Source organism: Eulemur rufifrons, chromosome 7 (assembly GCF_041146395.1).
Source record: "Eulemur rufifrons isolate Redbay chromosome 7, OSU_ERuf_1, whole genome shotgun sequence".
NCBI lineage: Eukaryota > Metazoa > Chordata > Mammalia > Primates > Lemuridae > Eulemur > Eulemur rufifrons.
Genome location: NC_090989.1, coordinates 155,273,058 through 155,295,914, shown reverse-complemented (window position 1 = coordinate 155,295,914; position 22,857 = coordinate 155,273,058). Strand labels below are relative to the sequence as shown.

Sequence of the window (22,857 nt, the reverse complement as noted above, 5' to 3'; positions counted from 1 at the left end):
CAATCCAGCGACTGCAGGCTTGAGGCCCCGCCCTGACAGTCCACTTGGCTTGGATCTTTTTCCCAGCAGAGTCAAGTCCACCATTTTTCTGGGCAGGAAGTTGTCCCCAACGGTGGCTCCTGCTCCAGTGACCCCAGCTGCTCCTACAGTCACTCTCCATCACTGCACTGTCTTGGGGTGCCATGCCCACATGCTCGCCAAGGCCTTTCCTCAGTAATGGGTCTGAGACCAGGAGGTTGAGACCACCAGGGAAGCCAGCACTGGCTGAAATGTGGCCCAGGCTGTGGGACAAAGAGGCAACAGACTGCTATGAGGTCAGGGCAGCTGCCCTGAGACGCTGCTGAAGACAGAAAGAACCAAAGGGAACGGGCAGGAGGAAAGAAAGGCAATATTGATGAGGAGGTGACAGGCAAAGGTCTGAGAGCACAGACAAGGGCTCAGGAAGTGGGGAGCCTTGCTCTGGTTGTGCCCCACCCTGCCCTCGCAGGTTCCTTCTAGAGCAGCCATGGGCTTCCCCTCACATGAAGCCAAGGCAGCTCAGGATCCACAAAGCTGGGGCTGGGCACGGGGCAGGACACCACGGCCCTGGGAGCTACAGCCTGGCCTCTGCCAAGGAAAACATGCCCTGCCCCAGCCACAGTGGCGGGAAACACTCTGGCCAGGGATGACTCCCTCCCAAAGGCAGGGACCTAACTTACTGTCTCCACTTGGCCACTTCCTACCATGAAATCTCAGGCAGGCCGTGTCTTCCTTTGCATCTTGGTCTCCCTGATTGGAGAGTGGGCATTCCGACGTCAGCATGCATACTCCACTTGGCTAAGAGTAAAATGAGGGTGCCACTCTGTGTTGGTCTTGGACTCAGAAGAGCCAGCTTCTCATAGGGAAAGGAGTTGTAAGGCCCCACTGTGAGACACAGCCCTGGTACTCAGCTCTCCTGGCTCTAGCAGAGGATGCTGCCCACCAGACCCCATTGCCTCTGGCTACTCCAACTTGGGTCAGGCCCTTGAACATGCTGGGGCAGCAGGGGGAAGTCTGGAGAATGAGCCAGCCTGGGTTGCCATGCTCCTTAGAAACCCCCCGATGCAGGCTCATACCAGCACCTGCCAACTGAGAGGTTTCCTGTTGCTGTTGAGAGGAGAGCTGAATCTTCAGGCCTCCCGGTAGCCATGAGTGTGCACAGACTGGAACCCAGAGCTAGGGTAGAGGTCACAACCCTGTGCCCACTGTCTTGGCTTCTTACTCTCCCCAGCCCTAACCAGGGACAGATGGATTATTTGAAACCCCAAGGTCAATTCAGAAGGGATGTTTTAGCTAAAAGCTATGGGAATAAAAAGTAAACACAAGTCCTGTACAACCCCAGAACTGTGTGGCAAGGACCCTCAGCCTCATTCCCTCCAGGAAGCAGGCAGTCGTTCCTGAGCTGAAGCTCAGCTGAGGTTCCTGTGCCCAGAGCCCAGGCCTGGTGAGGAGAGTGTGTGCAAGTGTAGCCAGGGCAGTGGAGGACTAAGGTGACCCTTGGGAGAGAGCTAGTCCCCATAGTGTCCCAGGCCAGGAATGAGTGCCCATGTGCCATCCTCCACGCAGCACCTCTACACTCTGCCATGCAGGGGACTGACAGCCAGCTCTGCCTGGTAGAAGGACGCTCCCACCCCCAGCATCACTTAGGAATAAGGGGTCAGGGGATCCACAAATCATAGTAACAAAAGCAATAGGTCACCATCTGTCAGTTTCCCAATACTTTACTGGCCAAGTATCCGAATACCCCCACAGCAATTTCACCAACAGAGACCCTGAGCAAGCTGCCCTTGGTCTCACTGATGCGATGGAGCCAGACTGGGAAGCTGGGTCTGCCCAGCTCCTGAGCCACACTGTGGATGTCCCTGCTCTTTGCCACCTCAGGAAGGACACCCTCACCCTTATTTCTACCCTTAAGTGTCCCAGAAGTGTAGAACATGGGAAATCACAGAACCACGGGAAATGCCGTAAGCACCTGGAAAGCACCATCCACTTCCCTCCGAGCAGCAGTCCCAGAAGGGTCGGCCAGGTCCTCGGGCAGGCTGGGCCCCTGGCCAGGCCCGCAGAACAGCTACGGCCCAGACCGCTGGATATGCAGGAACCGGGGCCTGAGGAGACAGGAACAAGGCGTTGGTTACTTTCCAGGCCCCAGGGAATGAGCAGGGATTGGGAACAGCACACTCTTCCCACAGCTGGGGCTGTGGATGGCCTCAGTGGAAAGACCAGTGTGGCTATGGGGATGAGTAGGGACAGAGCCTCACCTCCCACAGAAGTCCCTGCGCACAGCCACGAGATGGAGGTATAGGTCAGGATGGCTCTGAAGCCAGCTGCTGACAAGCTCCGGGTGCCTCGGATCCACTTCCAAGTAGATGCTTCTACATAAGGGAGAAATGGGTGGGCTCAGGCGGGCCAGGCTGGGACCTGCGTTTCTGGGTTGCCTGGGTCAGGTGGGGGGCAGAATGACTGCCAGGGCATGCCCAGTACATACTGGGAATGGAGGAGGCTGCAGAGGACAGACCCAGGAGACCTGTCCCATCCATACCCAGAGTCCTTCAGGAGCTGGGGTGCCAGGGCCAGGATGTGAGTAATGACGTCCATGCCCTCTTCCCCACCATCCAGGGCCGCTGGGTCTTCATAGCTGAATCGGAAAACAGGGGGAGGTGAGAGCTTGAGGGAGGGGATGTCTGAAAAGTAGAGGAGCTTGGCAGGGCCTCTACAAAGGAGGCCCTCTGGAACTTACACTCAGGGCAGAGAGGCAACTCAGAGGAGGTGGCCCCCAAATGGATGGCAGCTCCTACTCCCCTACCTCCTGTGGGCAGCACCCCACAGGCACTGCCATGCATGTTTGCTAAATCCCACTGACTGACAGCCCAGGACACAAGAGTCTCCTCACAGCAAGGCTCCTTTTCTTGGCCTGGGAGGTCTGGAGCTGGCCCTGACTACTCCTGAGAGCCCAGAAAGAGAGAGCCAACACCCCGACCCACGCTATTATTGCCCCATCCAAGGGCTCCTGGGCTATCCCTGTTTTTCAGCCCCTGTGCAAGAGCAGGATGGCTTGGTGCAAAGCCTGGAGTAGGATTTTAGTCCCAGCTTTCCTGTTAAGGCATCGTGTGACATTAGACACCTTCCCTCTCTGGGCCTCAGTCTTCTGTAAAATGAGGCACCCACGTATTGGGCACCTCCTATGAGCCCTCCACTGTGTCCAATATTTTGAGTCATCACTGAGACCTCTCTAAGGCCCCTGAGTCCTCCCTAAGGTCTATTTTCAAGGGCAGGAAACAGGCTCCAAGAGGTTCAGTGGCCGTCTGCTGTCTCAAGTGGGAAGGCAGAAGCTGGAACCCAGGTAGGATTGTGGGCTCTGGAGTGCAGCCTCTCAACACCACTGCCCATTTCCGCACCCACTGCCACCCTTCCAGATGGTATGGTCCTCAAGGGCACATCAATCCCATTAGGCCTCCTCAGGCCTGGCCTCCCGGTCCCACCCCACCCAGCACCTGCGGATCTCGGGGGCCAGCTGCTCCATGTCCTGGTGGAAGACATAGGGAGGGTTGCTGATGACCAGGTCCACAGGGCCCCAGGGCAAAAGGTGTGTCCAACTCCCTTCTGTGGTCAAAGAAGGGGATACACAACAAGGACTGGCCCATTGGGAAATAAATGGTGATGGCTCCACCCACCACCATGTCCCTTGGGTAATCCCTCCCTACAAGCCACACCTTGGGTTCATCTCTGGACCTGATAAGCCAGACTTGCAAATTAGTGCCCAGGGTCCCCAGCCAGCAGCCTGGCCTGTAGTGTACATGCTCTGACATGGCAGCCCTTCACCTAGAATGTCCTTGCTCCCTTGTCTTCCTGTCAAAAACCTCCTCATTAAGCAAGACACAGTTCAAGTGCCACTTCCAGAAAGCCCTCCTGGGCAAAGCAAGCGCCTTTCTCCTCTGCAGCTCCACTGGCCTTGCCACACTCCGCCTCACAGCCAATGTGGACTGAGAGTATGTGGAGGGCAGGCTTGGCTTCAGTCAGCTGCCTCCTGATGGCTCTGATTACTGGTTCCAGCCTGTGCCAGGTAGTAGGTACACCAGGTGTATCACACTCCATGGAGGGGCACAGGAAGCTCATGGATCTCATGGGTGAAGTGATGGAGCTAGAACTGGAGCTAGAAACTGAGGACACTGTAAAGGCTGCGGCAGAGCCGTGCAGTGCCTGGGTCTTTTCTTCCCAGGCCAGGCAGGGGCAGGGAGGGCATTCAAGTATTTCAGTCCTAAAGGCTTTTTTATGCTTCTGTTTATCTCTTGTCAATAATCAAGCCCTTAAACTAATGTTATGGGGGATCCAGAAGGTCTCTGGTTGGTTCCCTCATGGGTCAGGTCAGCCCAGGCGGCAACAGCAACTTGTCTGTCCTCAGCAAGGACTGGTCTCAGCTGCTGTGTGTGTCCGTTGGGGAAGCCCTCCCTCCCTCTCCATGGAGAGCCTTGTCCAACGGCAGCACCTGTATCCAGGATCCCCACCTCAGGGAACATGGGTGGGAGAGGGTACCTAAGGTCACATCGAGGGGGATGATCCAAATCCTGTCCTGCAACTGAAGCCTGGAGAGAAGAGAAGGTGGGGGTTAGCATGTGGGGTAGACCCCTACCCTTGGCTACAAGAAAGGGGAGGAATCAAGAATGTTTTTTGGAGTGGCCAGATAACCAGTGTCCTTCATAACCCTGCGGGACCCACGCCAGGATGCCCCATTGTCTCCCCTCTCTTGGGAGTAGAAATCAGACATTGGTGGGTTTGATACCTGAACAAGGGGTCGAGATCAGGCCCCAAAGTCCGACTCCCCCACCCTGGCCCTCTGGCTCTCCCACCTACCTCTGAGCATTCTCACGTGTCAGAGAGATGGCAGCCGCCTCCTTATCCACAGCAATGACTCGGCTCTGTTCCAAGAACAAATGAAGGGTATGTGGGAGACAAAGTGTTGGGAGATTCTGGACCTAGGGACCCTCCTCCAACCCCCCACCAGAAGAGGAGGGAAATACCCAAAAGTTTTTTCCCCTCTGTGGCCAGGGATGGGAGCCAGACAGACAGGGATGGGGGTTAGAGTCTGTGACCATGGTAGGCTGGAGACAGCCCTGTCCTCCTTTGTCTGGTTGCCTCCCCTCAAGTGCTCCTAGCAGAGGGGTGTAGAGGAAGGACCAATGGGAGGGACAGTGAGTGTCAGTCAGTCTACCCAGGGTAGGGTGGAGGTGGCTCACCTGGGGGAGCTTGCTCAGCAGGCTAAGGGAGATAGCTCCCGATCCACAGCCCACCTCTAGAATGAGGGGGCCGCCCTGGACTCCCACTGCATGGGATCTCTGGGCTACCTCCTCCAGCACCCATTCAACCAGTTCCTGTGAGGCAGAGGGGTCTGGATCAGAGTTGGTGCTAACCTGGCCCCTGCGGGTCTTGGCACAGAGGCCCAAGCAGTTAGCCCTGGTGTGAATGAATGTAGGAAAGGGAGGTGACCAAAGCCAGACTGACCTTTATGTCAGCTGGGGCCATGGGTAGGTCACCTTGCCTCTCCATGCCTCAGTTTCCCCATCTGTAAAATTGAGCACAGTTGAGGATAACAAACAGAACCACATTTATTAAGCACCTATCCTATACCTACCAGACAGGAAGTATTCAATAATTCCTAGCTAAGCCCTTTATAGACATGTATCCTTCCATTTTGTGCTCACAGAAATGCTAAGAACCCTGATAGTTCCTGGCCACTCCAACTGTGCCTAGCCCTGCTCCCGGAGCTTTCCCTGTACTCATCTGATGGATTCTCACAACTGGCCCACGAAGAAACTGAGGCCCAGGTGTCAAGGTTCACCTTGAGCCTGGCCTGTGGCTCATGGTGACCAAGAATCAAGGACCTGTGTGTCCCCAGCTTCCTAGGCCAAAGAGACAGGGAATTCCCTTCTTTGGCAGGGGGTTGGCAGGGAGCTGTGGCACACACAGGGCATGGGGTAAACGGGCATGGGTGTGGTGGCAGTGCCTAACTGCACTGTACCTGCCTTAGCAGCAGGATGACATGTTCAGACACTGTTACTTTGGAAACAGGAGGATTTCAAGTCTCACCCACCCATCTGCTGCCTGTAGGGACTGTGCTTGGAAGCCAACATAGGGTAGGGGTGAGGGGTGGAAGGCTGCTGATGTCCAATGGACGAAATGTTCCTAACCAGCAGTGGAGCTGGGGGCCAAGCAGCCAGGGGTGGAGCAGAGAAAGGACAGTGTGGCCTCTTCTCAAAGATATGCCTTTTGGAGTTGGGCAGAGGAACTACCCAGAGGCTCAGGACTCCCAGGATCGCAGCTCCTAGGCAGGATTGGTGCAGGGAATTGGGGGAGGGACAGCAAGTGGGTGACTTCTCTCACCTGAAAAGAGGCCCACCTTCTCCAGAAAGCCTTCCTCAAGCCCTGGCCAGGCTCTCTCTACCATAGCTTTTCTCACCCTGAGCCTGAGGTCTAGGAGGGGGTTTGCCTCTTCTACCAGACTCCATGATGGGAAGATCTGGGGTCTGACACATTGCAGTGTGCCCCAAACTGGCAGGGTTTGGCCTGCAGAGGGGCCTCTTGGCTGGGTAAGCACTCTGTGGTTCCAGGAAGCTACCCCCTGAATTTCACACTCCCAGGTCCCCCAAACCTCCAACACCATCAGCCAGGCCCAGTGAGCAGAGGGCTCCAGATCACTTGGACCCATTTTCCACAAAAGCTCCCCAGTGCTGAGTTCCAAAATGCATCTCATCCTTCTGGGCCCTGCAATCCCTGTAGTAAAGTTCATCTACCCCAATGGTAGCAAGTCCAAGGCAGGCAGAACTTTGCCAGCAGGTCCAACCCTCCCTGTTCCAAGCCCCTTCAGCACTGAAAGAGCTACTGCCTACGGGTGAGGGAGCCCGGCTCCAGCAGGAAGGCTTCCATTCACTTACTCCCACCAGCCCTGGGCCAGGCACTACTGGAGACCATCGGATACTTGTAGCAAGCTGGGCCTGCAGGGTTGGGACTGGCACAGAGTCTAGGGCTGTGGCTGAGAGCCTGTGGTCTCAGTGGTAAGGCCACCTGCTAAGAGGCCGGCAGGGTGACCAGGACTTATCAGGCGTGTGAGCCTCCCTTGGTTTCCTGGTCACAGACAGACCTACTCTGGCTGGAGAATGACCCCTCAGCCAGCCACAGTGGCCTGCCACCTCACAGACAGCCACAACCTCAGAGGCACACACCACATATGTGAATGACCACCTCGGGCAAGGTGTGAAGGTGGGAGACTGGGGCCCCACCACCACTAGTAGCCTCTTGCTTCCCCTTACACTCCAGACCACGGGAGGCTCATCTTGGTTATGGAACCAAGCCAGGGGGCGGCAGGGTGGAGAATACCCCAAGAATTCCAGAAACTTTCTCTTCCTCACCCAGTGAAGAGCCTCCCTCAGCCTGATGCTGGTGGCTCTTTGGGGAGACTGAAGGCCAAGCTGGTCACAGGCCCAGGCTACCTACTCTGGGTGAACACAGGAAGAATCCAAGAACAGGCTGGGGTAGAAGGACGGAGGCATGTGGGAAGGAGACAGGGGGCAGGCATTTGTTGGCTCTGCCTGGAGCCACTGCCCCACATGGACTCCATACTCCCTCAAGAGGTTGGCCAAAGGCCTCAGCAGGACCTGAGTGTCATAAGCAACCTCTATTACGACCACATCCCTCGTGGGGCAACCCCAGGGAAATGGCACTGTCTCCCCAAGCTGATGACAGATGAAGCCCTGAGCCTCCCACATCCTACACAGCCTCACCACACCAGGCTGGGTGGGAACAGCTCACGCCCCCAGCCTTGAGTTTCCTACTGTACATACTGCCAAGCTGCGGCCTGAGCCACCTTCTCGCCCCCAGGGAAAATCCAACTCGTTGGGCCACATGCCGCCCACAGCTTTGCACTTCAGCCTCCTGCACCTATCATCAGAAACCACCCTTGCATGGATAGAGAGAATGAAGGCACCATGACCCCTCCCCTGCACCCATTCTCCCCACTCCCTGCCACAGGCCACGTCCTCTTGAGTTCTTGGTAAGGCATCCCCCAGTGTGGCTTCACATTGGGGTGAACCTGCTGAGTTCTTAGAAATGTCTGTACGGTGAGGCGAGGACCTGGCCTCCAACCACAGCGTCCCCTCCCCTCCCCCTGGCAGTGGATCTGCTCTGCTGGCCAGGAAGCGGGGGGCCACATGGGAGCCAGAAGTCCACACTTGACACTCAGAACTCCAGAATACATGACTACTGCCAGGTCAGCTCTGAGGGAACTTGAAGGTCACCATGATAGCTGTCCTGACCCTGGGCAGCTTCAGGAGATGGCAAGTAACTTCCTGGCCAGAGGTTGCATGTTTGGGCGAGTCACAGGATAGTCTTCTAAAAGCCTGCAGGTGGCAAGCCACATTTTGTTCTAGGTCTCTGTACCTCATCCCAGGACATGCTAATCCCAGACAGAGCAGTCCCATGTGAGGTGTGGGGCTCTGACCTAGGAGTCAGGAAGTCCAAGTGCTTCCCCGTGCTCCCCTCTTTGACAGCCTATAAATCAGCAAGGCCTCAGATTCCCTACTGTCTCTGCCCTGACACTAGGCAATCAGTCAAGAACCTGGCCTCCCAACCATATGATGTCAGGGTGAGAGGTTCAGAGGGTTTCTTGGCTAGGGGACAGAGACTAGGAGAGTGAGGAGGGGCTCTGGGCCCCTGGCTGGGGCAGGTGGATAGGGCCTGACCTTTCCCAGGAATGTCTGTGTGCCTGCCTAGGTGTCTTTCTAGAAACACTCCTTCTCAGAACCTGGTGTCCTCTGGCTTGCCCACTATCTCCTAACCAGCCTCACCCCTGGTCTGCCCTCTCTGGCTCATAGCTCTGCCACCTACAAGGTCAGGGGAAAGTCCAAGAAGGGCCATAGAAAGCATGTCTTCCAGGATTAAGGTGCCTCACCATGGGACAGCATACTTGGGCCATACATCCCTAGTCCTAGCAGGGACTGATACAGGCAATTATCTGACCAGACAGCAGACCTAAGAGGATATCAAGTCACAGATTCCCTGCAGTGGGGCCCAACCCTCTCATCATCTGGGCCCAGAGAGGTCACACAGGTGATACTAGGTCTCTAGGTACCCAGCTGGAACCCTCTCCACTTCCTTCGTGCTTCCTGAGAAGCTGCTGGAGAGCATTTGTTTCCTGTGGATTGGGTGGGCCACAGGCCCACAGGACAGCTCCTAGGGAAATGGCAAAAATAGACTGAGCACTTGGGGCTCCTTTGAGGCACTCTGGGCCATTGCCAACCCTAGGAGCTGGGGTGATGGCTTGAGACATGAGGACAGTCAAGAGGGCCAACAGGAGTCCTCCATCCTGTTGGCCCCACAAACTCAGTCAACCAAGAAACAGGTCTGGAAGAGCACAGCCCCTGAGGATAGCAGTCATGGAGCCCTAGTGCCCCCTGGAGGAAGTCTGGGGCAAGACAGCTACCCTGAACCCCACCCTCAACCCCATCCTGCCCAACTCTGCCCTGGTGGCACACCCACCTCTGTCTCTGGCCGAGGAATGAACACTGGAGGCACCATCTTCAGACTGAGCCCCTGAAAGTCCCACTCCCCAAGTATATACTGCACAGGCATCCTATAGAGGGGACAGTCAGATGATCATCAGTGCCAGAGCCTGGACCAATAGAATCACGCCTGGGTTGAGAGATAACACTTGTGGCCAAAGGTGTTAGGCAAGCCCATGTCTCCTGTGCCCTGGATTCCTGGGCCAAAACTCTCTCTTCCCCACTTCTTGCTATTTACTACCCAGGACCCCCCCGCCACATCCTCACCCCAACACCTCCCTAGTCCTTGGACATTTTCCTCCTCCCTGAACTTGGTGAACCACTGCTCCCCCCAGAACCCTCAGGTCTGACCTGTGGGTGCTTACCTCTGCAATCGGCAGTTACTCAGCTCTTGGATGCACTTTAATTGCTGAGGGGTCAGGGGCTGGGTCCTAAGTACCGGCCTCAGGCTCTGAAACTGTCCCCACAGAGAATGTGAGTGGCTGGCTCCCAGGGACCCCAACCTAAGTTTCTTATGTGGACAATGCCTGTGGGCCCAGCACTGCTCTGGAGACCCAGCTCTCTCATCATCTGGGCCCAGAGGGGACAGGTTCCTGCCCGAGGTCACACACTTGATACTGAGCCTCTCGGTGTCTATCCCTGAACCCCTAGTGCCTGGCACACACTGTAATGGTTTGTTGGATGAATCAATAAGCATCTACCTATGACATTTCTTCAGAAAAATCCCATTAGTCTCAGCTAAGTACTCTGTGAGGCCGAAAAGCCTTGATGTCTCTTCCCCAGGGTCCTCCCTCCTCCCTCTTCCTGTCCTCCTGACAACAATGAACTTAACTGTTTTGGCTCCAAGGACGTGAGCCACAATGTACTCACTGGATTCCCGGGCCTCAGGGATACCTCTCTGTTCAAAGATCCCTGTCCAGCGGCTGACCAGTTCTGTGGCACATGACAGCCCAGCCAGAGGCAAATGGGGTTGCCATGAGCTGAAGGTCCAGCCCCAGGGGCCTCCCCTCCTCCCTGGGCCAGAAAGGAAGGTCCACAGCATTCGGCCCCAAAGCTCCATGTCGCCGGGAAAGGCTCTCCAGAGTGCTTGCAGGTTCCCAAGTCTCCCTTATGATGTCAGCTGCTGAGGCTGGTGCTGAGAGTGGTCCCTGGCCCTAGCTGGATGGAAATGTAGAGGTCACAGGCTCTAATGGCTCTTGTCCTTAGATGTGGTTGCCACCCTGGGAGAGGGAACAGGAAAGCAGTTGAACCTTGTGTGATACCCACCCCCCACTTCCACCAATCTGCTGCCTGAGAAAGGGCATGCTCTTGTTCTGTCACTCCCTTGACTCCATTTAGACCCTCACCCATCTTTTTGATTCTTCTTGTCTTGACCAGTTATGTTTTCTTCACTTTTAGCTGACATAGGCTGAACCAGTAGCTCAGTCTCTGCTAATAGGCTGGTGGTAGGTCAGGGCACAGATTTGGGGGTAGGACAGGTTTGTGTCTGACCCAGCGTGTGTGATCTTAGGCAAGTCATTATTTCTGAATTTCAGTTTCCTCATTCATAAAATGGGGGAATCACACCACCCCACTGCAAACAGTGCATTAGTCAATGAATATCAAGGACCTGGGACAGGGACCCCATGTTACATGCTCTTAAATAATGTTACAAGGGGCAGGAGATTGCCTTTGCTTGGGAGCTTTGCTTCTGACATTTTCCATGTATTGTAATTGATTTGTATGCTGAAAATTTCCCCCCGATTTAACCCATAATTCCAGCCATCAGCATAAATTGCCAGCTAAAACACTGACAATTTTATATTTAAACTGTCACACATGAGTTTAACTTCAAGCTTTAAAATCAGTGTTCCCCTTTACTTCCATACAAGGTCCAGACTAGCATTTATTGAGCACTTGATAAGTGCCACGTCTTCAGAGACAAGTAGGATCCAAGAGGGTCACAACCAGAAACCGTCCCAGGCAGGACACGAACCCAGGCCTGCCGTACACAGAGGCCGCTCTGTGCACCTGTGAGCGGTCACAGGAGGAGCTGAGGCCTGAGGTCGGGGGAACACAAACTCCCTACCAGTTACGCAGGGCATCGTTAACGACCAAGGCAAAGCTCCTTCCCTCCGAGCCTGTTTCCCCATCTGCTTTACCGGGGTTGGGACCGGCCAGGTCTCGAGGGTGTTGCAGTCCAAGCGCTCCCATCCCGATCCCCACTTCTAGCGCATACCTGCCCGACGGACTGCCCTACCAGCCCACCGGCCCGGACAAACCCCGGGCTAGGCTCGGCTCCCGGACGTGCGTAGCCCGCGGTGCGCTCACTTAGAAGCGCCTCTTCCGGGCTGGCGCACCTGAGAAGGAGCTCGGACAGACGCTGTAGCCCAGCTCCATAGTTCCTAACACCGTTGGGTTCCCCCCAGGGCGGGTGTGGCGGCTGTGACTTCCACACCCCACTATGCGCGCAGGCCCACTGGCGGGAAAGCGCGGGGATGCGTGTGGGATTGCCCCCTGGGGGCCTGGACCAGCCAGTCTTCCTTAAGGTTACGGCACTATATCACTTCAGCACACGGTGATTGCTCAGAGCTGGCGTTTAGGGACCCAGCTCGGGTGGTGTGTAGGCGGAGCCAAATAGCCCGCCCGATTGGGGGCGTCACCAGCGGGACCGCGGCTTGAGGGCGGGGGCCCTATGCCCGGGGGCGTGGTCTACTATAGCCTGTGGGCCAGGTCCAATGTTGAGGGCGGGTCCCAAATTGGGGGGCGGGACCCAGTGTCCAGGACCCCGCTGAGCACAGGGCCACTCTTAACCCTCCCGCTCCGCTCCCGTTTAGTGTTTGAAGCAGGAAGCTAGAAACCGGGCACCAGAGACCTGGGTTCGAATGCTGACTGTTGGCAACTCGTCAGGAGACTTTGTCCAGGTGGCTGGACCTCTGTGGGCCTCAGTTGCTCCTTCTTTAAAATTCATGGCAATATATTGCAAAGTGTGACTTGTCGACATCCCCCACCAAAAGCTACTGTTAACTTGATCACTGTTCCACTCCCCCGCCCCCGCAAACACATACAAGACAGAGTCTAGCTCTGTTGCCTGGGCTAGAGCGCTATGGCATCACCCCAGCTCACGGCAACCTCAAACTTGTGGGCCCAAATGATCCTCCTGCCTCAGCCTCCCGAGTAGCTGGGACTACAGGCGCACACCACCACGCCCAGCTAATTTTTCTACTTTTAGTAGAGATGGGGTCTCGCTCTTGCTCAGGCTGGTCTCGAACTCCTGAACTGGAGTGATCCTCCCACCTCGGCCTCCCTCAGTGCTAAGATTACAGGTGTGACCCACAGCGCCTGGCCAGATCACTGTTAACTAAACTATTAAGCATGCGGTTTCCTGGGCTTCTTCTGGGACCCACGGAGCCAAGGGAACTGCGTTTGTACTAAACTACCCTGTGATCCCCATAAGCTCCTTTGAAAACCTGTAGATTAGAGGGTATCCGGGGCTCCTCTCCGAGATGATCACGCCATGGATGGAAGTAATTGTGAGGGGTATATGCAGACTTGCCTCGGTCGGGATGCCCAGTAATACCCCCTGGATAATAATACCATCTCGCTCCCAGCTTCTCTGGACTGAAGATGATCCATTTCTAGCCCAGGGTTGGAGTCGTTTACCAAGAGCGCTCACACCAGAGGACCCATCTGAGTAGGAAGCCAAGGTCCAGGGAGGGGAAGCAGCTTGTTCAAGGTCACAAAGTCCGTAAAGGGTTGAGCCAGAGTTCAACGAAGGCCCAACGCTGAGTACTCCCAGTCCAGTGCTCTCCCCAAGCCTCCTCTGGGATGCCTGCCTTTGGGGGGCATGAGTCTGTCTCAGGTCGAGTCTAGGCTGGCCAGAGTCCCGAGTTCTGGCTCGGAAAGGGCCTAGCTACTCACGGTCACCCGCCCAACTTCAGTACAGGCCACCGGGGTGAGGGATAGTCTCCAAGAACTGCAAACCGGCTCCGGGCTCCCGATTCCCTGCTCCCGCTGGGGGCGGAGCCAGACCCGAGCGACAGGCGAGCAGGCCAATGCTGAGCGGCCTCCATGCCTGACAGCCAATCGGGGGCCGGGGGCGCGGAGCGGCCAGAGAGGCAAGGCGGTGGAGCTTCGGGGATCCCTCGAGGCTGCTCCGCCGGGTCCCACCCGCGCCGTGGGTCAGGGACCTGCCCACCCCGGCCCAGGCTGACAGAGCTGGCACTCCCGGCTGCGGGCTGTGCGTGGTAGCGGGCCTGGCCCGCGGCTCTGAGCGTGCAGGGAGGGCGGACCTCAGGTCCGACCCGCCGCCCCTCACGCCGGGCCTTGGGGTTCCCCAGCCCCGGCCTCCCGCCTGTCACCACCACCCCTAGCCTCTCTGACTGAGCTCGGCGCCCTGGAGAGGATTAAGTAAGTGCTGAGGTCGCTGCTCCTGTGCAAGAATGGAGGAATCACTGGGTCGCGGAGGCGGGCATGGGGTTTGGGGCAGGGAGGACTGAGAGACCTAGTGGAGAACGGCATGCGGGTTTTCAAAGGTCGCCGTGCCGACTCCTTTCACCCCGGTTTCCTTCCCTTCCCCTCTAGACCCCGAGGCAGGCCTGGCAAATGGTCCGCAGGGCTCCTTCTCTCCTTTGGGTGGAATAAACAGCCTCAGAGCAAGAGTTAAGGGTCTGGCCCAAGGTCACGCCTGGGGTCAGTGGCAGAGCTAAGAAAAGGACCCAGGACTCCTGTTGTGCCCAGCCTAGCTGGAGGGAGAAGGCAAAGAGGGATGCGCCTCCTCCACCCCATGGCCCTCTGCCAGCCTTACCCCTTCCTAAGGGGCCATCACGGGTGTGTGTACAGCTCACACACACCCATGCATCTGCACAGGGAGGCACCCCACGTATGCACCCATGAGCCAGCACAGGAGATATGTGTGAAGCCTGAGTTATATTTCCCTCCTCTCCCTAGGCCTGCCCATCTGCAGCTTGGCTGGGACCTCTTCCCACCCTGCTTTACCTAGGGCCCTCTGGGCTGGGCAAATTTCCCACCCTCTGTTCTCAAGGGAGGAGGGAAGGGGAGGAGAAGGCACCCAAAGTGGGAGCTCCATCCCTGCCTCTGAAGATATGCTCCCCTGCCTGTCTCCTTTACCCTAGCAGCCCAGCTCCTCTATTGGGGGGTGGGGGTGTCCAATGACCCCAAGAGCCTGGAGAGAGGCCCAGCTAGAGGACCAGAGCCTTTCTCTCCTTCCTGTCTTCTGGTCTTTCCACATCAGCCCCAACCCTTACTCTGTGCATAACAGTGGGCTGGGTCGAGGGGCTCCTGTGGCTCCCCCTTTCCTGACTGGGCTGGCCAGCAGGAGATCTAACATTTATTGGGTACTTACTTGGATGGGGCTTGTGCTGAGCTAAGTCTTTTCCAGGGACCTGTTCATTCTGACATTTCAGTAACTCTTGACCCTGTGGGGGTATTCTTAATAAACTCTTAGGCTCAGGAATACTGAGACACAGAGAGGTGGAGTGACTAACCTGGGGTCATCCAGTTAAATAGATGAGCTAGGATTCAAAGACAGGCCTGTCTGGCTTCTTGGGCAAGCGTTTCCCTCCAGGAAAGGAAAAAACTGTGGTATTTTTTTCTCAAGCAGGATGAGGGATGTAGGGGGCAGGGAGTGAGGAGGTGGGAGATGTGGAGAGTAGGGGGAGGGGGGTGTTATTGTGCAGGGGAGGGACTTTTTCTTTCACACCTCCCATTGCCTTTCCTATCTTCCAGGTATGATCACTATGATCCTCTTGTCCACAAACAGAGGAGGTAGAGCTTCATTTTTGTTCCTAAAAACACATGGGAACCATAGATATATAAAGCACTTGTCCTTATGTCTCCTGGCTTGCCCTTGTCCTTTTCCTCAAACGTTTATTTCCCCAGTGCTTTCAGAACCTAGAGGGACTTCATCTTACTGCCGAGCTCCTTGGCCTCATCTTTGTTATTGTTTCCTTTCCAGCATCCAGGGAGGCAGGGGGCTTCCTTTATCCAAGGAGTGGCTGTGCAGGTGGTCACTACGGGTAGTAGGAGCCACAGTCTGGGACACTCCTGATGTCAGAAGAGAGTGGGCAGGTTAACTGACCACAGGCAGTCCTCAGCCCTCTCTGCATCAGCATGAACTCCAGGATTGCATCTGCTAGGGGCTGGTTCAGCAGCCATCCACCCACCTCTGAGCCTGATCTGGAACCTGCCACAGATGGGCCAGCCTCTGAGACCACTACCCTCAGCCCAGAAGCCACCAGCTTGAATGACACCAGAATCCCTGATGTGGCTGGTGGTGCAGCCGGTGTGGGTACCATGCTTCTGTCTCTTGGGATCATCACAGTGATTGGCCTGGCTGTGGCCATGGTGAGAGCTGGGGCAGACTGAGACTGGCCTGGGAGGCTCTCAGCTGGGGAGGGTAATCAGTGTTCAGATATATAGAGAAGTAGATCAGAAGGGAGTTGTCTGTTAATGACAGTGCAGTCCTCCTTTCCCCCAGACATTTGTCCACTGGGGCCCAGAAACCAGGGAGGTAATTCTCCTAATTAGAAGAACCAGAAAAGGTTCTGAGGAATACATAATGTTTTGAGCTGGGTCGTTTAGGCCACATAGGATTTGGGGAGGAGGGTGTTCAAAGTGGAGGGTCCTGATGGGCAAAAGTCCGGGAGCAGGCAGGAGGTTCTGAGAGCAGCAAGCTGGACAGTGAGGCAAGTGGGTTTGGGGTTGCAATAGGAGTGGAGGCCAAAGGGTAGTTGGGATGGATTGTGGGCTACAGGGTCTGGGTGGGATGCTCTGGGCATGGCAGGCTGTTGGCAGTAATCATTCATTCATTCACTGAGCAATTATTTGCTGAGTACTTGCCTTGGACAAGGCTTTTGGGACTTGGGGAGATAAAGTCCTGCCTTGTGGTTCTTACGAGGAGTGGGAGACAGATAAAAACCAAGGGTTCCAAGGGAAGCCTACAGGGACTGCCTTGAGGAATCAGGTGCGGGGGCAGGGGAGCAGGGGTGCTTTCTAGGTTGGGTGGTTGGGAACAGCTGAGGATGCAAAATTAGAGCTGGCCTCAGTGTCACGAGAAGTGGAGTGGGGCAGCCATCAGGAGGGAGCTGAGCTGGGGAGAGGGCTGCTGCAGGTACCCCCCAATGGTGAGTATGATGCTTCTTGATCTGCTGTGAGCCCCTGAAGATGCAGTTTGTCCCCATAAGATGATACATAGACACTCAGAATGTCACTGAGGGACCACTGGAGATTGTGCAGGCTGAGACCAGAGAGGGAGGGAGTGCACCTGAGCTTCCCTTGGGCCTGCCAATCAATGGTAGCATTCTGCCCACCATTCCTTGTGGCTCTGATGGCTGGCCTTGGGCTCAGGAGCATGTTGCTCTGACAAATAGGGCTGTGGATGGTCCTTCCATGGCCTGGTTGTAGCTGCTGTTAAACCAGGGTTGCCATATGGGCCCCACAGGCTCCAGATTGCTGCCAGGGAGCAACTGCCGGCCAGCAAGCAGGGTCAGGATGCAGCACATGCAGAGCAGGCCAGGGCCTAGGAGGCCTGCTGGGGCGAGCGCGAGGCAAATGCCAGTGTTCCCCCTTGCCGCCGTGTGCTGGTTAAACAGACTGAGGCTCCTTAACCTCAAGGCCAAAACAGGGCCTAGAATCTGCCCTCATTACTCTCAGCAAAAGATTTTGTCCTAGAAAAGCTCCCTTACTCTTTGTTCTAGAGGAACAGCATTCAGAGGGCCAGAGTGAATTGCCTTCTCACCAAAATTGGAGAGGTAGAAAGGTTGTAGGATGAAGTCAGTAGAGGGCAGGAAACACTCCTGGGCACAGGAGACAGGTCCAGAGGTATTCCCTATGTGCTGTTTTCTCTCCCCTTGTGCCAGCCCTGAGCCAGGCCACGGGGACATGGAGGAGCAAATCTGTGCCAGGTTGTGTGTCGCACCCAGGAGGAGGAAGTGCTTGGTATGGGCAGGGTCGGTGGGGGAAGGGCTTCCCAGAGGTGGGGGGGCAGCAGCCATGGGGGCCTCCTTTCCTTGACATCTGATGCTGCCCCTTCTCTTTCAGGTTTTGTACATCAGGAAGAAGAAGAGGTAATTCCCCAGCTGCCACCCCAAACTCCAGCCCATGGGCAGTGCTGGGCTGGGCTCCAGGGGATGTGGGTGGAAAGAAGAAAGTGTCTGCATCCCCCACAAAGGCTCCTCTCCCTGGTCAGGGAGTCAGGGCCTCTTCTGCCCACTCAGGGTTGGGGGTGACCACTTTCCTTCAGGGGGGGTCGAGGGCACCTAACTAAGATGTCACACACAGGGCAAGCAGGTATCACCCTGGATTGGGGATGGGTGGGGAAGGAGAAGGGGTGAGAAGGTTGGGATTACTCCCACCCAACTGCCCAGCCACCCTTGTCCTGCTGCCCTGAGCTGACTGCCACTGACTCCCCTCCCCCACCCCAGCTCCAGAGGCTGTGATTGCAGCAGGGCCCCAACCTAGGTGGTCTCTGTGTACCCCACTGATGACAGCTTCATGGCCCATGGCCCTACCCCGTCCCAGGAATGGGTAACTGCTCCCTCCCAGGCCACCCATCTGAGGGGTGGAGCTGGTACTGTAAGTGCAAAAATGTCTGTCAATAATCCCATTTCAAGGGAAATCTTAGGACCCTAAACATGATTATGTGCGGTGGCTTAGCTGATCAGTAGACAGGGCCTGGAGGGCTGGCAGGAGGGGAAGGACCTGCTCTGCCCCCAGCAGCCTCTGCCCCATCCCCAGGCTGGAGAAACTACGCCACCAGCTCATGCCCATGTACAGCTTCGACCCCACAGAGGAACAAGATGAGCTGGAACAGGAGCTGCTGGAGCACGGGCGAGACGCTGCTTCCATGCAGGCTGCTGCCTCCGTGCAGGCCGCGCAGGGCAAGGTGGGCACTGGCTGGGCTCCCCACCCCATCTGCAGCCATCATGACTCCTCCACCCTCACCCTCCCTCCTTTCTCATGTCACGTGGTCAGGTGGCAGCTGTTGGGTATATGGGTTTTGTTGGGTTTATTCAGAAACTGGTCGAATTGCTCCAGGGCCACCTGCAGACACACTGCACCAAGCCAAGTCAGGGCAGCCTGGGGATCCAGCCTGACTCTGCCCAGATAGCTTGCTGATCTTGGGAGCCCCACAGGCATCTCTGAGCCTCAGTTTTCCCATCTATAAATGAAAATCCTAATTCTTGCCCTAATTCATTCTGGCTAGGAGAGTAGGGGAGGACTAATGGGGGAGATCATTGGGGGCTGGGACCCTGGGTTCCTCTGCTCCCTGAGGGTCTATGGTCCTGAGTGGGTTGTGGATGGGGTCAGACTCTTGGGCAGTGTTGCCTCCGAGTAGGCTGGTAGATCCCTAGTCACTGACAGACGCCAGACAGGTGGAGACCCCAGCCAAACTCACCTGCTGTGTCCAAAGGGACAGGTACCTGTGTGGTCATCCTGCCAGAGCCACTGGGCCACCTGACTACTTGCCACCATTCCTCCAGATCCCCAAGGGCCAGAGTGTCATGAGCAGGCCTGGCCTCCTCCTGACCCATTCAGTCTCTTTCAGTCTCCTTGGGCTCAGGAAGAGTTGGGCTAAGAGTCTGAAGACCCCTTGGTTTTGCCTTCAGTTCTGTGTCACCTGGGTCAGGATACATTGCCCCTTTGGGATATTCAGGAAATTGCACTGAGAACCTTGGTCCACCCAGCCCCTGGGACTACTGACCATTTGACACTTGTTTCCTGTGCACCTCCCTTGTGCCAGCCGCTATGCTAGGACCTGGGGGTGCAGTTGAGCAGCCCCTGCTAGGAAAAGGTGATATATGCATAATTAAATCAATGCCAGGGCCCACAGTGAGTGCTGCCAAGGTGACAGGGCAAGCTGGGGATGGCTGTTGGGGGAAGGAGTCATCTGAGCCAGGTCTTATTTCTAGGCTGAGCTTGCAGGGAGGGCATTCCAGGCAGAAGGCACAGCTCATGCCAAGCACAGGCAGACATCAGCAGTGAGGGTGGAGGTGACTAGGCCAGAGAGTGCATGGCTTTGGTCAAGTTCTGATGCCCCTGCCTGTCTCCCTGCAGGCCATTCTTCCCTCCCAGGGCCCACTGCAGAGGCCCAGCCGGCTGGTGTTTACCGACGTAGCCAACGCCATCCATGCGTGAGTGGCCTGGGGACAGGCCTGGACCTCTGATAGAGATACCTGCCACGGTGCCCACAAAACTGCCCACTCCCTGATTGTCAAGACCTACTCTCAGGACCTGCCCTGCCAAGACGGGAAAGGGCCAGGCCAGGCCCCAGCTGTTCTGTGGACCTACGTGCTGACTCTCTAGGCTTTAAGAGAGGACCCTGGTAGACTGGGCATCCGGCCACTGACCTCTCCTGACCTGACCTCTCCTGCCTCGCATGTAGGGCATTCCTCATGCCAGGAAGGTCAAGAGCCACTACTGGCTTCCCCGTCACCTGTCCAGACCCCTCATATCAGGGTCTGCTCCTCTACTGTTGAGGAAACTTGGGGGAGATCTGGAGTGGGAGGGGAGGGGACGTGGGGGTTCCTTTCTGTCAGGGAGAGACCTGTTTTTGTAATCTGGAGCCTCCTCTGGGGTGGGGAGAGGCAACCACGTGAAGGCCCAGGAATGGAGCTGGAACTGCCCAGTAGGCAAGGATGCTGGCAGAAGGGCTGCTCTTACTTGGGGGCCATCCATACTAGAGGGCCCATGAGGTCTCCCAGCCACCCATCCCTGGCAGCCAGTGGTTTGTTGAGACTGAGCTAGAACGGGAGCTGAGGGCGAAGGAAGTGGGGGAACATATGTGGAGGATCCAGCCCCTAGACCTGCTGAGAGCCTCGTGTGTACGTGAGTGTGTGAGTGTGCCCTCAGGCAGGCACGGGCCTGTGCCAGCACGGCGGGCAAGACAGAAACCTTCTGCATTGGCTCCACCCTCCAAGGCAACCCCATCCAGTGGAGCATGAGGGTAGGCGACCTCCTCTACATTCAGTGTTCAGGGACTGCAGGAAGAGGGAAACAAGGCAGGGTCCCACTGTCCACTGCACTTCGTCACCGGGTTCTAAAAGGCAGGCTGACCTGTTGGTGAACACAGCTCCCTGTCTGGGACTACATTAAGGGTCTGGGGTGGGGAGAGGCTGTTGGTGTGAGGACAGTGCTCACAGGCTTCAGTCTAGTGGGGGAAGTTCCGACTGCCTGAAAGAGGGTGGAGGATTACCCCTTGGGAAAGAGACCTAAGAAACCTGCTCTATTTTTTAATTCCCCCACCTCCATCCCACCTATGGGAAGGGGTTCACAGTGTTTCTGGAGTCCGGGGAAGGTCTTTGCACTTGGCCTCCCCATAAGCCTTGGAGGGTTGGGGCTGATGCCAGGGGCATCTGGGCATGGCATTAGGCGGAGACAGACCCCAAGAGCTGGACATTTCTCTATGCTGGGCATACACGTGCACACGAGCCTGCACAGAGTCACGTTCCTAGGCCTGGCCCGCCACCGTCGCTGTCCTCCACTGTTTGGAGGGGATGCAGGAGCAGCATGTGTAGATCTTCCATTGGGCAAATACCACGTGTCAGGAGGCTGGGGCCCAGGAGGCCCCCGTGGGGAAGGTTCTGGATTTATTCCCTCTTCTGGATGCTATAAATATGTTAGCACTTAAGCCGACTGGAGGGCTGCGGGTAATTTAGGATGCAGAAATCTGTAATTTAACTCCAACCATCTCCATGTGAGAGCATTAAAGATGTAATTAAGATGTTTACACGATAAGAGTGTGAGGCTGTGACACTCAGGGCGTGGAACCCCAGGATGGAACAAGATGTGTGAGGGGCTGTGGGGGTCTGGGGATAGTCGCTTGGATCCCACCTATGAGGTGGCAGCCTGGCTAGTTTGCCTTGATCTGAGGAAATGCCTCTTACCCTGAGTTCAAGCTGGTCTGGGACCTTGTCCCTCAACTGTGGAATGAGGTCACAACACCTGCCACTCCCTGGATTGGGGGCCAAGCACACAGGACCTTGTGGGACCAAGGGAGGGAGGGGGCTTAAGCCCCAAGAGCCAGGGTGAGGTATGGCACTCAGGACCCATAGGAGCTGGGTCTGAAACACAAAAAGGAACAAAATGACATCATGGCCTTTCTGGAACACAAGGGATGGGTGGGAGATGGGAAGCCATTAGGGTTATGTGTGTGGAACTTACCTACAGGATTCAAAAGGGTTTGGGGGAGAATGACACTAGGGTGACCATCTGTCCTGGTTTTCCCAGAACTGTCCCAATTTTAGCACTGAAAATCCCACAAGCCAGGACTCTAAGTGTCATCCAGACCCTCCCCCAGAGAGCTGAGCATTCAGGCTGGCATCACATAAACAAGGAGGGTGTAAGCCCCCCAGTTCCATGATGGCGGGCTGGACTGGTGGTGGGGGCTGGGTGGCAGGGCCTTAGGTAAGGCTGAGGACCAAGCACTCCATGGGCCACACACACTGGGGTTGCGGCTGGGCCTGTCGGTGATGGCCTTGGCCTTTGGAAGGGGTCTCCTTCCCTCAGAAGGCTGGCAGCATTCCAGGGGGCAGGGGGGTGGGCTGTGTGCTCCCCCCGTTGGGTAGCCTCGGCCCAGGAATGTAGGAGCTACAGAAAACCCAGTGTTGGGGGAGCCTGAAGAAACGGGGCCTGTGGAGTGAGGCTGGCACGGAGGGACGAGGGCCTGGAGGGGGCTCCAGGAGAACCCTGTTCCCATTCTCTCCCCGTCTGCCCCATGCACCTTTCCTGCTGGTGATGAACACAGGACAGCTGTCCCCGTGGGTGCCAGGGCCGTGTCCTTACCTCTTGTGTTCTCATGGTCACCTCTCCCCTCCAACCACCTTCTTCTGCTTCCTAGCTCTGTTTCCCAGTCCTACAGGAAAACCAAAACCCAGCAAGTTCCTGGGTCTTCCACAGAGTGTGGTATCGATAAATATTGGAGTGGAAGGTTCTGGTTGGCACGTCCTCCTTGAGGCCTTGAGCCTGGTGCGCTCACTGCTCTCAGCCAGGCAGGAGTGCAAGGCAGTTGCCTGCCTGCCTTCACTGCTCCTGAAAGTGTCTGTTAAAAGAGGCCCTTTGGAAAGTGCCCCCTGCCCGACACACGCACTTCCATAAGTGAAACCCCTCCTCGTGAATAGCAACTAGGGCTCCGGGTCAGACGCTGTGGCAGTTTGTGGTGGGTGGCATCAGGGTGGACACGGCTGGGTGCCTTCAAAGGAGACTATCTTCTTGTTTAATAAAGTGAAGTGTCACCTTCAAGCCAAAGTGAAAACATAATCCCATTGCCTGCCTGCAGGCAGACACTGGGGAT

At 56.3% G+C, this 22,857-nt stretch overlaps 2 protein-coding genes across 9 annotated transcripts; one reads left to right on the top strand and one right to left on the bottom strand.

Annotated features, from left to right (window-relative positions):
• Positions 1-1,723: 1,723 nt before the first annotated feature.
• Positions 1,724-11,857, bottom strand: HEMK1 (HemK methyltransferase family member 1). Of its 7 annotated transcripts, none has more exons than XM_069475765.1 (11): positions 11,708-11,857; positions 10,399-10,786; positions 9,932-10,023; positions 9,544-9,637; positions 5,250-5,384; positions 4,867-4,931; positions 4,549-4,598; positions 3,510-3,618; positions 2,558-2,653; positions 2,277-2,390; positions 1,724-2,123 (listed from the first exon to the last, which is right to left on the bottom strand). In XM_069475765.1, the coding sequence occupies exons 2-11, from the start codon at positions 10,624-10,626 to the stop codon at positions 2,087-2,089; spliced, it is 1,020 nt and encodes a 339-aa protein (XP_069331866.1). In that variant the 5' UTR covers positions 10,627-10,786; positions 11,708-11,857; the 3' UTR covers positions 1,724-2,086. The 7 variants fall into 7 exon arrangements, with proteins under 7 accessions (XP_069331866.1, XP_069331871.1, XP_069331869.1 ...); XM_069475770.1 differs by having other exon boundaries at positions 2,277-2,387; XM_069475768.1 differs by having other exon boundaries at positions 10,399-10,724.
• A 3,713-nt stretch (positions 11,858-15,570) lies between these two features.
• C7H3orf18 (chromosome 7 C3orf18 homolog) lies at positions 15,571-21,216 on the top strand. 2 transcript variants are annotated; one of them, XM_069473664.1, is made up of 4 exons: positions 15,571-15,851; positions 17,607-17,632; positions 18,303-18,450; positions 19,623-21,216. In XM_069473664.1, exons 1-4 carry the CDS (start codon positions 15,678-15,680, stop codon positions 19,701-19,703), a joined length of 429 nt encoding a protein of 142 aa, XP_069329765.1. In that variant the 5' UTR covers positions 15,571-15,677; the 3' UTR covers positions 19,704-21,216. The 2 variants fall into 2 exon arrangements, with proteins under 2 accessions (XP_069329765.1, XP_069329764.1); XM_069473663.1 differs by having other exon boundaries at positions 15,571-15,911.
• Positions 21,217-22,857: the final 1,641 nt, after the last annotated feature.